The 15074-nt window shown below is 44.0% G+C and overlaps 1 protein-coding gene across 6 annotated transcripts in view; it reads left to right on the top strand.

The window, feature by feature from the left end:
• The first annotated feature begins 9239 nt into the window (after positions 1-9239).
• Positions 9240-15074, top strand: part of fgfr2 (fibroblast growth factor receptor 2) — a 37033-nt gene continuing 31198 nt past the window's right edge. For 3 of the 6 annotated variants that reach the window (XM_005742378.1, XM_005742375.2, XM_005742373.1), the window contains exons 1-2: positions 9241-9888; positions 11962-12214. In XM_005742378.1, coding sequence (XP_005742435.1) covers positions 12037-12214 — 178 coding nt within the window. In that variant the 5' untranslated portion in view covers positions 9241-9888; positions 11962-12036. Of the gene's footprint in view, positions 9889-11961; positions 12215-15074 lie in introns of all 6 variants that reach the window. The other 3 variants (XM_005742377.2, XM_005742376.2, XM_005742374.1) reach the window with 2 other exon arrangements.

Here is a 15074-nt window from a genome sequence, read left to right as displayed (position 1 = left end):
ATTTATGCCCAGACTTTAGCTGAACCTGGGTCATGTTCCCTTTTTGCTTTTCTCAGTTTTTTCTCCTCCTCCCTCCTATTTTCAGTTCACCCCTATTTCTCTGTTTATTGGTATTCTTCCTGTTCCTCCACCTCTGCCTCACAGGAGAGGAAAACGCTCCACAAACTTGTACAAAACCTCAAACTGAGTGTTGTTATTGACACGGGGTGTGAAACTGAAAACTACCCACCTTTGTCTTTTTTATTCCTTCTTTTCCTTGGAGTCAGAGGTTACCAGCTTACTATTCCTCAAACTATGAACCCCCTCTGACAGGACTGTATTGACTATCAGCGTCATTGTTGTCTTTCAGGACCAAGACAGCCATACAGGAAAAATATTAATTATGGGTTTTTACGCTGCAGGGCATCACAGCAGGACTTTGTAATGTGTAAGAAAATATTGAAAAAGGCTTGTGAACAGATATGGCAGATAGTGTGTTTGTACACATCTCTGTGCTATAGCCCACCCACCCCACCTCTCTTCTGTTAGGGATCATGGGTGATGTGTAGCATGGCCAGTTGTTTGTTGTCACTGTGAATTATGGTGACATGCTGAAGGAGTGAAAACTCACGCTGGGCAGCACTTGCAAGGAACAGTGAGGGTGTGTTTGTGTGTGTGTAGGGGGATGGGTTGAGGGGGCTTTTATCCTGCCATTTATACCCAAGGTTAACTGCACAGGAAGGGACAGAGGGGCGGAGCTTTTGGTGAGAACATCGGCGTTCTCAGGGATCAGTTTACAAGGTGTGTCTGGTTGACTTTCACTGTTACAGTTATAAGATTTTCCTGCGGTGACTTTAATTACTACAAACACTCCATTGGATGATGAATTGTGTCCAGGCTGACGAGTCATATTGTCTGAGCACAAGAATTTATTTTATAGTTTATCTATCCTTTAACAGCACGCTACACACAGTGGGCAATATTAGCGAGACAGTGACATTTTGTTTTTAGTCAACTCAAATGGAAACCTGAAGAATTATTAGCGTGTGAGAAACCAACAGCTGTTTATTAATGACTTACGCAGATTTATAATTGCAGAACTAATGGCTGCAAAGCATAGCGGCCTCCAAAACAAACAGTCTGCAGTTGTAAACTGTACTTTCTAACTGAATGCATGGTTAATTCAACTGATTTACTGCTTCAGTTAAATGTTTCACATATAGGTTAAAGTATAGCTGTTTTTTTTTTAAATGTAGTTATTTTAAAGTTAGTCATTTATAAGCTAAAGTGAAGCAAACTCTTCAGTGAAAACGTGGCATTGCATCTCAGCTCCCAGATGGATTTCGGTGCTTCTTTTTCTAACCACGCTCTACTTTTCACCACTAACACATTTACAGTTCCATCAGTCTTTGCTAAAATGCTTCCCTGCTGGAACAGTTCTCCGTGCTGGCCCGGTCCCATTTTTCCACAGTGATTTGATCATGATTGATGGGTTACATGCTAACAGGGCACCCAAACTGCGAAGCTCTAAAAAGGAATGAGAATGAATGAAGTGCACGACGGGAGCCCGCGTGTTAAAGCATACGTCTGTTTACACGAAGAAATTATTCTAAAGACTTTTCTTGGCCCGTCCCAAAGGTTTGGTGCCAGAATGATCTTTTTATATAAATGAAGCAGTCAAAAGCTCTATTGTCTCGAGGAGTGTTCACTTGTGCAGAGACGAGTCTATCCGGGTGCCTTTATAATTGCACGGTTATTCTATAAACCTTGTAGGAGTTTTTAATCTGCTTTGCTTTGCCCAGCCCAAGGTTTCTATTGCATTGCTGTGGGCAAGAAGGCTGAAAAATAAAACATGTACATGCTGAGAGATTTTTTTTTTCATTGCTCAACAGCACAATTAGAACTTGCAAGTGCAGAACAACATGGTAGACGACAATATAAATCTGTCAGTCTGTGCTCCAGAGGTGGGCATGCTGCAACTTGAACTCTTAAGTCTCGCTCGCAGTCTTTCCTCTGTTACTAAGTACAGGAAACCGTATAAACAGAAGAGAAAAATGTATTCAGGAAGGAGCACAGAAAAAAAAGGTTATTTAATGCAAGCATTGTACTGTCATGTATGCACAGGAGTTATTTTCCAGGATGCAGGCTGAAGAGATGCTTAAGCAGACATATATCTCTGTCACTCTCTCTAGTTCCCTCTTTCTGTTTCTCTCAAGCGCAGAAGAAACTTGGGGGCCGGGTAAAGGTCAGGGCCCCGGTGAGGAGGTCGCGCCTCAGGAGCACACTCAGCTCAAATTAGGTCTCAGATTGGCATTCACGGTCAAAATAGTTAACCTCAGCTCACCTCACCGTCCCTTAAGAAAACATATGCTTTACCTCAGCGCCTTAGGTTCATTTTAACAAACTCTTTCACCCACACAAAGGTAAACGTGCTTCGCTGTGAAGCACCACTGACACATGTCTAAACACCTCCTCGGTAAACCGTCGCTTTCAGACGCCCATATTAGCACATGGGTTGGACCCAGGCTGTGTTTTCACAATCATCTGCTGCCCTACTACGAGTAGGACCAGATGAAATATGTTGGACGGAAGTAATTTACTGCTCCCCTAACTTACAATATCTTGTGCCCCTGCCACTGGACAGAGTGGTAAGAAGAGACGCGGAGAAACAATAAACGTGGTTAAATGTGGGAGTGGGGAGTGGAAAACGGCACAGAGCCAAGGTCAAGTCTATAACTGCTGCTGCAAGAATGATTTAGGTGCTATGGCCAGGGGGCTAGACCAATAGCGGCTCGGCAGAGTGAATCAGGGAGGGATGGCAGAGGTGTTGAGAGCCTTGGTGGTAATGACTTGCTGATGACATCAGGACATAGCACAGAGTCTTTTCTCTGCAGAGGGGTTAAAGTTCAGACAGCCCATTCAGTGACCCTGTGATTTATTCCCGGGGCCTCCTTTAATATATAAACACAATGAAAGCTGGGTCTTTGCTGGGAATGCACGACTGTCTGTGAGGCATAGTCCAGAGAGCTGCTAAACACGTTTTGTTTGTTTCTTCAGCCCTCTTTAGTGCTTACTTTATCACCATCTGTGACAATGAAAGTTTCCCAAAAAGAAAAAAGTCAACAACCAGACAGACCAGGCTCATCTCTGAATGTTGTAAAGACTCACACCTGCTTTCAAAATGCAGCGAAAGTCTTTCAAAAGCCCCACTGCCTCAAAGGAGCGTCCCCGAGGACAACCTCGAAGATAGCATCAGTTCAGTTCATAGCAGCGGATAGTGCTGCTGGTAAGAGCAGCCGATTATAAGCACTACAAAGCACACATCCTGTGAGTTGTCACTCAAAGCAGCTGTTAGTTCAGGGGAACAGTTTGGCCCTGATGCACAGTCTAATATTTAACCTGACTTCCTGCTGCACCACAGAAGAACTGCAGGAATCACTGCAGTCAGCAAAAATACCTTACTCCCTGCCAGAACTACGAAGCAGCAGTAAGGCTCAAAATGATATCAATTATACGCATTTAAATAAATCACGCTGAGCATTTAAACAGTCCTTCATTCCACAGATAAGATTTTAAAAATGCATTTCTTTAAAAAACCCCCAACCAATTTTAATTACTTTAAAACGGTTTGTGTTCACTTTCTGATGGAGAGTTATGGGAAAGAGTGATAGCTCTCAAATGCCTGCGTGTTCGCTAAAGGACCTGCAGCCATCAGCCAGCTTGGAATGAAGACTGCAAAGAGTAAACACCTACCCCACGTCTGTTCAGGGGTGACAAAATCTTCCCCACCAGTCCTGCAAAAGCTCATTAACTAAAATCTACAATTTGGTGTAAAAATATTTTCTTTTTCCTTTTTTTTTTTTTGCCAGGAGCCACGTGTCAGAATAAAAAGCGCTCAGAGCCAAGAAGCAGTCCAGCATACAACTCTCGATAAAATGGCAAATTAGCATTTTTTCCACAACATTTTTAGTTAATGAGCTTTAGAGAGGCTGGAAGCAGATTTCAGGCACAGCCAGGCAAGCTGTTTACCCCTGTTTCCAGTCTTTATGCTAAGCTAAGTTAATCAGCCACAGGGTTTATGGTTTCATATAAACATAGAGTGGCATCAATCTATACATTTCTCTAGCAAGTGAAAAGCAAGCATCTCTAAAAATGACAAACATTAGCTTTTATACAAATTTGTTGCCACTACATTTGTCACAGATTTAAGTAGCTTGAAATAACTTTGTTTAAGCACTTAAATATTGTCTGATTATCGCTCGAGGCTAGCATATTTATTGTCCAGCAAAGATTACATAGATGAATTTTAATGTTTCATGCTCACTGTAATGTCACCTCAACATAAGAACTTAAATTCCAAACATCACACAAGAATGTGATAATTTTTGACTTGATGTAAAGGAAAAAAAAAAGTAATTTTCAATGCTCAACACAGTTACTTAGTGACTCCGTAATTTAATCCATCTTTGGCTGCAGCATGCGTAGGTGAGGAGCAGCAGCAGTTGGCTCAGGATTGTCAGCTTGGGGTGAGAAACAAACCTGATTTCAACGCTGTCAGCACAGACCGAAGTCCTGACTTGCAAAGTGTGAGTCATGCAGGATGGCTGGAGTGACCTGCTCTCTGTGTTTGTAGTTATGTGTGTGAGTGTAATGTGTTTTGTGAGCAAAGGACGTTGAAATAAAAAGAGCAACAAAGCCAGGGAGGTAAAAACAACATCAACAACAACAAAAAGAGTGGGAGAGAAAGCCTCATCACTTACAAAGACAGGAGAAAGATCTGTTCATTCTTCATTTTATGTACGAGATATAAAGTTGTCAGTTCCACTCAGCTTTTCTCTGTGTTTCTCCCTGGAAAAAGTCATGTGTTATTTTTATTAGGTATAATGGTGCCAGTCAGGTGGGAGGGGAAGCAGACGTTTTGATCAGAGGTAAAGCTGCATTAGCACAAGCGGGCACATGTTTCTGCTCAGCGTGCTCCTGTTTGCCGTTTCCCGTCGTTGCTCGAGGGATTCGAAACTATCAAACGCCCTGCTCGAGCTGGAAACGCCAGCTTTCTCCGTCTGCTCGTGTCCCCCTTTATAGCTTAGCTCTGCAGCCAGCTCAATCTGCAGGCATCCCAGCTATTCCAAACACTCTGGAGCACTAAGGTGGAAACATGTGAGGAATCTGGATGACTGACCCTCCATCCACTCCCCTCGATCGCTGCATTCTGTTACCTGCTGAGGAGGCGGAGAGGGCGGCGGAGGCCTGGGTGTCCAGATGAGGTTATTATAGCGTATCAGTGATGCCTCCTGAGGTAAAAGCAGAGTCTGTGACAGCGTGAGATGGCTCAAGTCAGGCAGTATGAGAGTCCAGCGCTAAGATCTGACCTCCTGGGTGGAGAAAAGGCATATATGATATGATGACATTTTCAGGCGCACATCTAAAACTGATTTCTGCTTGTCTGTTTCGAATGCCCCCTAAACTTTCCCTTCACACCTTCTGTCAGGGTCCTCTTACATCGGCACACGGCTGCAGAGGAGCTACATGGTTCAAATTAGACCCTGAGGCGTGCTTTTACTTCTTCCTTCTCTCTCTCTCCAATCCCCCCCAACACTTATAGCTCTGCGCATTTGTTTCATATTTTGCTCAGGATATGACTCACTCACCCGGCTGATGTTTGATGTTTTAATTATGCAGTGTCAGTGATACACTGGGAGAAAAATGAGGGGTCTTTCTGGCTAAGATTTGGAACAGTGAAGTTGCAATAACATATCGCTGCCATTCATGATTAACTGCAGGACCCTCAAGGAGGAAGAAAGCACGGTGTTCAAAAGGAGAACAAGTCTGTTTTGTGTTCTCAATGGCAAATATTTCTGTTACGCTTCTATAGCATTCAGAGGGACACAGGGAGGAGTTTGGTGCTCTGGCTCTGTTCAGTGTGAGGGAGTGGATTGTCTATGTGCCACTGCAGTAAAAAAACAACACAAAAAAACACTGTATAATGGATGATTGACTCCAGCAGAGGCGTGCACGGCAATCATTGCTGCGATCACTAATACAGCACTGTGAGGATTTGTTGTGCAGACTGTGGCTGCCTAAAATAGACTTTTATGAGACATGATATTTCATGAATTGTTAAAAAGGAAAACGATAGAAACACATTCCCGAGACGCAACTGTATAAAAAAAGCAAGACGGCCCACAGCGATGCTAGCCTCTCTGTGAGGCTGCTTAAAGCCTTGCAAAAAAGGAAGTTTTCACAGGGCTCTGTGTGAAAAGCTAAGCACACCCCATATGTCAGTAGTTTCTAGAACCAGCAATAACTTGAAGTGATTATTTTTAGTGCGTCTCACATCTTTGTGGAGGAATTGTCATTCTCCTTTACAGCGTTGCTTCATAAACTAAAGTGCAGAACAAATTAGATGTGCGTTCAAACGCAGTGGATCTCAAATTCATCCTCTGGGGAGCATGAATGTTTTTTCTAGCAGCCCATCAAGGAGTTGTAGAGATTTTCATCTGGAGTAAGTGGTCAGCCAATAACACACAGTGGTCCATATTACCGCTGCTGCCAAGGTGAGGTCAGGGGAGGTCTTCTTGAGCAATGATTTGAGTCTACTGCCTCATCTATTGGAAAACCACGAATCAATAAATGTGCGAGAAAAACAAATTCAGATATTTTAGAGCAGAATGTGTGATGTTTTATGCTAAAGAGTAGATAAAGGTTGTTATACTTCTACATGTTATTTGAATAACTGGGCTCTTAAAGCCCTTATGGAAACATATTTTATGCATTTATTTTGTTGTTTTTTAATTGACTAATACTGTGATTTATTCTCAAAAGCTGCCAGGTTCATATTTTTCACATGCATTGTCCATTTTCTGAGCTGCTTATCCAACTAGGATCAGGCTGTTCCCTGTCCCAGCTGACCTGAGGGAGAGCGACGTTCATCACGCTCAGCTCACCCATACATCACATGGTTAACACAGAGACAAAAACAGCACTTCACTCTCCTGTCCACACCTACAGCTAAGTTACAATCAGCAGTTAACCTAACAGGAAGAGTATGCAAATTCTGTGGAGGGAGATCCCAGCCAAGCACCCGGTTTGAACCCAGAATATTTTTGCTGTAAGGTGACAATGCTAACATCTGCACCAGCATGCAGACGTACACAGTTCATCTCATCAGACTTTCATACTAATACTTTCATGAAAAGATGGGACATCTGGGTGTGATCCAGGAATCGCTGTTATTCATCCCTCACATCATCTCAGATTTGCATATCAGGATGAGGTAAACATAATGACCTGTGATTGGCTCAGAGCAAAACCATCAGTTGCAGCTTCAGTTCTCACAGCAATAAGAGACGTTCTGGCATTAACATATCACTGGGCAGCCATTCCAATAAGCTCACCTCCTTACGAGTTCTATCAACAATGACGAGAAATCAATATATTCATCTAACATGCTGATTACAAGCTACTAGCTTGTTATTTCCTTCCCTGCATCCAAACACTGTGGTTGCTGGCACAGGAGGGAGAAAAAACAAAACAAAAAAAGGAAAAGATTGGAAATGAAGAGGGACAATGACAGGTTGATGGATACCACAACACCAGGGCACTGAGTCCATCCCGTCCTCCGTCAAAGCCCCATGAGAATCTGCTTGATGAGGTTTCTTTCAAATGTGGGATGCCCGAGCAGTGGAAAATAAAGTGGGTGATTGTAAATAGACTTCTGTAGTGGGAGGAAAGAGTCACAGAGAGGGAGAAACGGTGGGGGGTATTTTGTGCCACTTGAAAAATGAGTCAAACTTTCCTTCCTCACCTCTTGCTCCCTCTGTATTTCTAGCCAACCTGTCAGCTCCACTGTTATCTGAAGGTTTTACTGGTTTTCAGGCAGAGGTGGGAGAGGAGAGAGAAACAGACGAGAAACTCTGCATTCACAGGACAAACCTTTTGCTGAAAGAAAAAAAAGCCTTATTAGTGCAAATTGAATGAAAGCGTTTTCCCTCCCTTGTTTAAAAAAAGGGGCTCCTGCAGTGAAAGCGAGACAAAAATAAAAAGTCTGCAGAGATTAGAGTCTTCCACCCTCGCCTGTGTCTCTTTCATAGCACTTGAACGCCTGAACCAATGCAGGAGACAGCTTGAATCAGTGGGGGACAACTTTTGTTGGGCCAACCTTCAGTTTCTCTCCGGGTAGCTGCAGACAGAGCTGTTCATTTATAGGAAAGTTATAAACAGAAGTTTTTTTCTAAACTCCGCAGCCTTGCAGAATATCATAAACCTCCCCCTCTCTTAAACTGTGATTCACTTCTTATTGCTTTCATTTATTGTTCTGTTATCACCAGCTATGAAAAAGATCTCTTATTTAAAAATGTGCACAATAGTATGAAACAGTAAAGGTTCAGACGCAGAGAGAATGTTTTCAGTGATATATCAGTATTACTTGGACTGCTATATTAGTGATGTTTTCTTATCCCAACTCTAAAAAAGTTGGGTGGCAGCAACACCACTGTGTAGCATCCCCTCTACTGTCTGTAAACATCTGGGAACCAAAGAAATGAGTTGCTGGACATTTTGAAGGATTTTAAATGGTGCTGATTCTGGATCATTTTCACATATCTTTCACTATTTGCATCATAGGGCTTTGCACTGCATGGTGAGCTGTCGTCACAGACAATTTCTGGCAGTGTTCCTCAGGTCATACAGTGATTTCTATGCCTGTTTTGAATGCCGTGCTGTCTGAGGTACCAGAAATCACAGGCATCAAATATTGTCTTTTGCGCATGCTCCGAATCCTATTATGCCCTGCAGACGATGAGATATTCAAAGTCTTTGCAATTTTATATTGCGGAACATTGTTCTAAAATTGTTCCACAATTTGTAGACATGGTTTTTGTAGTTTGGTGAACCTCTGCCGATCTTTCATTCTGACTTCAGTTTTCTTGCTCTAAATCACTGTACACTATTTCTACTTTGAGAAACTGATCTGAATATTCTAATACTGAGTCTGCAGGGATGCTTCACTACAGTCTACGTTGTGTCACGTCTTGGCCACTGAGCGGCGTTGCGGTCTGACAGCTCGGCAGAGGAGCAGTGGCTCTCGCATTCCCACTCTGTGTGAACGAGTCGAGCGCGGGGCAGGCAGTCAGGCAGCTCTGCAGTTTGATGGGCGGAGGAAGGCAGGGCCCGAAAGCAGTGCAGGCACAGGCTCGAATTACACTCGGGGTGCTCGGGACAGGAGGAGGGAGGAGGGAGGAGGGGGGGTGATGACACGCACTGGAGGGAAGGAGGAGGGCGGTGTGTGTGGAGACGTAAGGAGGAGAAAAAATCTAGTAAACCTGACAAAGCGTCTGAGTAACAGAGTGAAGACTGTCGGCGGAAGAAGTAGACGCGAGAGACGCTCGTTTCACCGAGAGGACGCACATTCACGGATTTTACGAGGTGTTTTTTTCTCCTTGCAGTGGACAACTATTCTCTTCTGCCCTTTAGAACTCGTCCCACGTACGTGGTAGCTGCAAACTTTCTGTTGAGTTGACAAGTGCGCTGTTCGGGGAACACTGGGCAGTGTTTTGCGCTTTGGAAGAAACTTGGTGACGAGAGGTGGAAAGTTTCGAGGGGGGGGGACAGCGATATGGTTTTACGAAGTGTTTTGGAAGGATAACGCGTGTAAACCCGGATTTCTGTGCATGGCATTGGTCTACGCTGTCAGTCGGGTTTGGAATATATCTTCAGATCCGAGCTGATGCCGGCTGATTGTGGAATAGTAAGCTGAAGAAAGAAAAAAAAGCCAGCGCCTCGATTTTTTTCCCTTTTTTGCCGCTGCATTGTATTATTGGAGACATTCCTCCCTCTGGATTCAGCTCATGCTCTCTCCTCCCTTATCTGTGCATGCCAAAACAGAGATCTCCACGATTTTAGTCCTCCCTGGTAAGTGTTCTCTGCATGGGATAAAAAAAAAAAATCTAATGCGTCTTCAGAGCCTCATCTGTCAGGGTTCCCTGCTGCCATATGCGATAGTGGAAATGCGCTTCCACGGTTTGTGCAGTTATTTTTATTTTTTTTACAGCTGCACGAAAAAAAACCCTGAAAATTGGTTGTTTGTAGTTTTCTAACCAAAAGAGTTTCCAGAAGACGACGAAGTGCGTAAAGTTCTTAAATCTTAAAGTTTTTAAATTTTAGTTTCATATTTTCCTGGCATGCATTAAAAAAAACCCAATTTGGTTTTTTTTCCTTTTTTTGCACGTAAAAACTTATTGCTGTGAACTTCATCTTTGTTTATTTAAGACGCGAGAGGAGCCACACAACACCTTGCATCATCACTTTAGGGCCCATTAACAAGTGTCCGGGTTATTTATTACTTTGGTAAATTTTCTACATTGCATTTATGGTGCCAATTACCCCGTGACCGCTGTTGTTTTTTTCACTGCTTGGTGCCGGAGCCCTAAATCACCGAGGAGCTCCAAATGAGCCCCCCTCATTGTGGAAAAAGCCAACTGATTTGAATTTCAATCGGGGATTCAATCAGTGCCAAGAAATTTCATTGAAAGTTCGAGTTTTTAAATGAAGGCTTGGTTATGTATGAGGCCGAGCTCTCAGTGGGTCCCGTTTTAGAGTGGATTATATCACGTATCACTATATACCGTTTACTTCTGAGTTTTGCGCATTAATTTTCTTTTTCCAAATCGTTTCTGTTGTAGGTTATTTATTTGACGGCTGTAGAAAAATGTAGTATTTGTATTGCTCTCTTTAAGCAGCGTAGCACAAAAACACCCCCACATGGAGGCTTTTTTGGTGGGGGCGTGTTATCTGGGCTCTTTTCGTCCTGCAGAAGTTTTTAGACAGCGGTGATGCCAGTAGTACTTGATTGGTGCACTGATTCGTTTACTTTTCATCAATAATTCATGAGTCTGGGCTGTCACTATGCGGAACTGGGTACTCTAATTGCAAAATTCACACCGGCGCATTTCTCTAATAAAGTTAAGACGTCGGGATGAACTCAAGCATGCACGCCGACATCAGGTGCGCTGTCACAGTCCGTGTCCCGCAGTCCCCCGCCCCCGAGCGGTTGAATGAAAGATAACTCGGCATGTGCACGTCTTCTTTTTCGCCCTCTAAAAGTCAAATTACATTTGTCTTTGCGGGTGAAACCAATCGATACTTCCAGCTGGAGGAGAAGGAGCTCAGGGAAGCGTGACTTAACCAAACCTCCAGAGACACTTCGCCGCGGTTGAACCGCAGATGTCTGGCTAAACGGAACGATGTGTGTGTTTGTCCCCATGTTGCAATATCGCTTTTTTAAATTAAAACCGTACGGCTCTCATAATCAAGTCCTGGGCATGCAATAAAAGCTCTTACGAATGCGATTAACACAAACACAACAGCGCGGGCAACAGGTTTGGTGCATCTGTTGCGCATAAGCGGCGTCCAGCGGAGAAACTGGTGCCACACTGGCTGCTGCTGCTTTGCCTTTTCTGCACCAGCGACTTTTGAAAACATATAATGACTGATCTGTTACAAAAGAAAACGTAATATTAGTAATTTAGCGGGGAAAATGAGCAGCGTGGAACAGGTGATGCTCTTTTTTTCATTAGATTCATGTGAGATTAAATAAATGCTAGAAGTCTGGGGGACGTGAGTGAAACGGCTCCTTTGACACTAAAATTTAGAAGTGGGATGTTTGAGTTCGTGTTCTGAAATATATGTCAGTGCGTACAGATCAAAACTAAAGGTAGATGCGGGGTGGCTCTGTGTGGGCTGCCTCACCTTTCAGGTATGTCTGTGGTGTGGCTTGTTTGACAGCATTTTGAAGCACTTGGTGACTCTGTTGTTTCAGCTGTCTCTCACTTTTTAAAAAGAAGTAAGAGGGACGTGGCTCAAAGAGCATCTATGAATTAAGATGAACCATTTTGACTAAATCTGTCTTCTTGTTCTCTCCCCTTGCTGCCTTTCACACTTCTGCCTCTTCAACCTGTCTCCCAACTTCTTCCCCTTACCTCCCAGCCCAGGTGATTGGGTGAATTCCGGTGAGTGACAGGCCAACCCTGCAGCAGTTGATGGTTGGGCGGACCCCCTCAGATGGGATCAGTGTCCAGGGGGAGGTGGAGAAGGGGGGTATGGGGAGCGCTGTCCCCCAATAGCGGGATGGCCTCGTGGGCCTGGCTCCTGGCCGCTGTCCTGCTGTCCCTTTTGACTGTCAGCGTGGCCCGGCCGCCCCTTACTGCCACCAAGGGGGAGGCCACTCTGGAACCTGAAGGTAAGCAGTGAGGGGCTGTAACATGGGGTAGGAGAGGGGTGGGGGGGGGGGACCCACATTTGTTTGCCTTGTTTTTCAAGAGCAGGCACCAGTTTGACAATAACTAAATAAATCAATCCACCCTTCATCCTATTGATCGTTTTTGTTTACTTTTGCATCCTTCCCTTCAAATTCTTGTCATTTACTCACATTGAGGTGGATAAGAATCCAGAACTGGCCCGTGACACAGTTTCTATATTTTCTACTCTTATTTATTTATTTATTTTGTAACTTTCGGAGTTTCATGCAGAAGCACAAGTTGTTGTTTTTTTTCATTTAACTTCCAGTAAAAGTTGAAATATTGGAAAAGAGACAACATTTTAGAGGGAGAAATATAAATAAACTAAAGAGAAACAACTAACCTTGGCATGGCCGACCTCTTGTTTTCCTCACTGAGTTCTAATTCGCACTCTTTTTGTTTTATTGTTCTTCTCTGTGCGTAGCTTACTGAGCTATACTTGAGCTGTAAAGCCTGGTTTGTGTCTCTGTTTGGAGGGAAAGTTGTGAAGAAGGGTGGCACAATGTTTATCCCGGCATCTCTCTCATGACCTTCTCGCCTGAAAAGAGATTGAGATGGAGATTTAGAGTTCTGGTCTTTGCTTTCTTCCAGTCACAACTGCTGTTATTTCCTGTTCCTGCAAAGTTTGAATAATTGTTTTAAGCTATATAGTTTTGAGAAACATCTTAGTGAAAGGCTTTTTTTTTTTTTTTTAGTCTTTCTTTTAGGCTTCTCTATTTCTGTGTCTCTGGTCTCGGAGTCTGGTTAGAGACGAGTTAATTAGTTGTTTTGATGGATGGTAAGTCGCATTCCAAAGTCCTTTGTTCCGGGGCTTTAATCAGCATGCTAATTGTGAGTTAGGCCAAACAACAGAGCATCACTTTTAAGCCACCTCCCCCACCGTCCTTCTGTCTTTACACAAACACACACTGTACCTTTTCTCGGCCTTTGCCCTTGAGGTCGGGTATCAGACTTACCTACTTGGATGAGAGGCTGCCCGAGCTCTCCTCTCCTGTTGTTTTTGTTGTTCTGTCTCAGACTGTTTGGCTCCAAGCCGGTGAGTTCAGAGCCCCACATGGCCCGGACGCTACGCTACATGGCCACAGAGAGGACAGGGGGAGTTTTCCAGAGTTACAAAATCCCCCAGAAGAGCTCTAAGAGGATTTGTGCATATTTGACTTCTCCTTTAGATGGAGAGATTACAGAGTGCTGCTGAGCAGCGATGAAGTCATGTGACTGGAGATTAAGTGGCCTGGGTGAGGTCACCTGAAGAAGAACAGAGAGGGCACAAAGAACCTGGTCTGCTTATCTGATTGTGAACCAATTTATCTGTTGCATGTTGCAAACAAATATTTATTTATTTAAATTATCATCAACAGCACCTTTGTGTGATTTTACTTAATGTGTTGTCCTCTTCAGTCTGCTGCTTTCTTCCATTCACTAATACTGACAGGACACTATGGAGTCACCTGTGGGATGCAGATGTTAGAGAGAGATGGACTGACTTGTCCTACCTACCGTAACTGTCTTGAATACCCCCCCCGCCTCCGTCCCCACACCCCACCCAGAAAGGTTAAGAATTCTCAAAATTTGAATTCTCGCTCCCCTCCCCTCTGCCCTGCAGCCGTGCTTGTGTCTGTGGGAGCAGTAATTACTTTAGATTCATCAGATTGCATATCAATGTTGTCTCTATACAGCCTGCCCCTGCACCCCTGGTGGCCCTGGTAGTTTGCCTACCTGTGGCTGTTACAATGGAAGAAGCGGACTGAATGTGCTGTTTAATGTCTTCACACAACAGGCTTATTGTTGCCACTGTAGCCACTTCAATATGGGAACGTTTACCTTGTCCAGGCACGCTCTGTTTGCACATTGATTAAAATACTCTGAATGACAATGGCAGAAAATACACAGGCATTTTTCTGCTCTTTCAAGCCACTCTTCTTGCACATAATGCGGAATAAATGTGGCACCAGGCGCACTGGAACGCAGGCTGACAAAAGTCAGCTCATGGTTTGGCTTGACTTTCATGTCGTCCCCGCCTGACTGTGTTCTTCAAAAATGCTCTGATCAGCATGGAGGCAGCGCTTCAAAATAGTCGAGCGGTTAAATAAATATAGGCTCCATTATGCATCAAGGAAGATTCTTTGATGCCTAGACAGGCACACGAATGGGATGGATGCTTGTTAACAACACACTAGTTGCTTTTCCACAGTAGGAATGTAATTGCTCTCTTGGCTTTCTTGCTGCATCCTTCCTGCTTTCACATGTACGCTGCGCCCTTTTAAACCAGTCACACAGTCGGCACATGTTAAACAAAATGGGATTACAGTTTTCTGTCTCAGCGTGTGCATCCGTGTGCGAGGTGTTGCTCATAACCGATCTGTAGCACTGTGCTATCTGCACAGTAGGAGTGCAGCTGTAAAAGTGTAAAACTGTCAGCTGGCCAGTTAATGACATGGATTGTGGGTTTAGATGTGTGGCGATGGCAATGGAACTGAACTCTAAACAAACACAGTGTGTCAGTCGGTGTGTGTGTGTTTGGGGGGGGGCATTGGGGTTTAATATACAGCTTTCACACAATGGCTTTTACTAGCCTGCCGTTAGCTGGTGTTAATCTTGTAGGTTGGAGTGCGTTATTTGCTTTGGCTTATGTGCCAGAAAATACCATGTCACTCCACCGCTCACTCTCACAGCTGTCTGATAAGAGGCTGGGAAGAGCTGCTACCTGTGCCAGCCTGTTTCGTCAGACCTCCATGCGCTGTCTGGTGTACTTCAGGTGGTAGACGGCAAAAAACCCCACCTTTCCTATTATTTTTTTATATA

The sequence above is a fragment of the Pundamilia nyererei genome, unplaced genomic scaffold (assembly GCF_000239375.1).
Source record: "Pundamilia nyererei isolate P.nyererei 1_Seehausen unplaced genomic scaffold, PunNye1.0 scaffold00120, whole genome shotgun sequence".
NCBI lineage: Eukaryota > Metazoa > Chordata > Actinopteri > Cichliformes > Cichlidae > Pundamilia > Pundamilia nyererei.
This window is presented reverse-complemented; position numbering and strand designations above follow the sequence as displayed.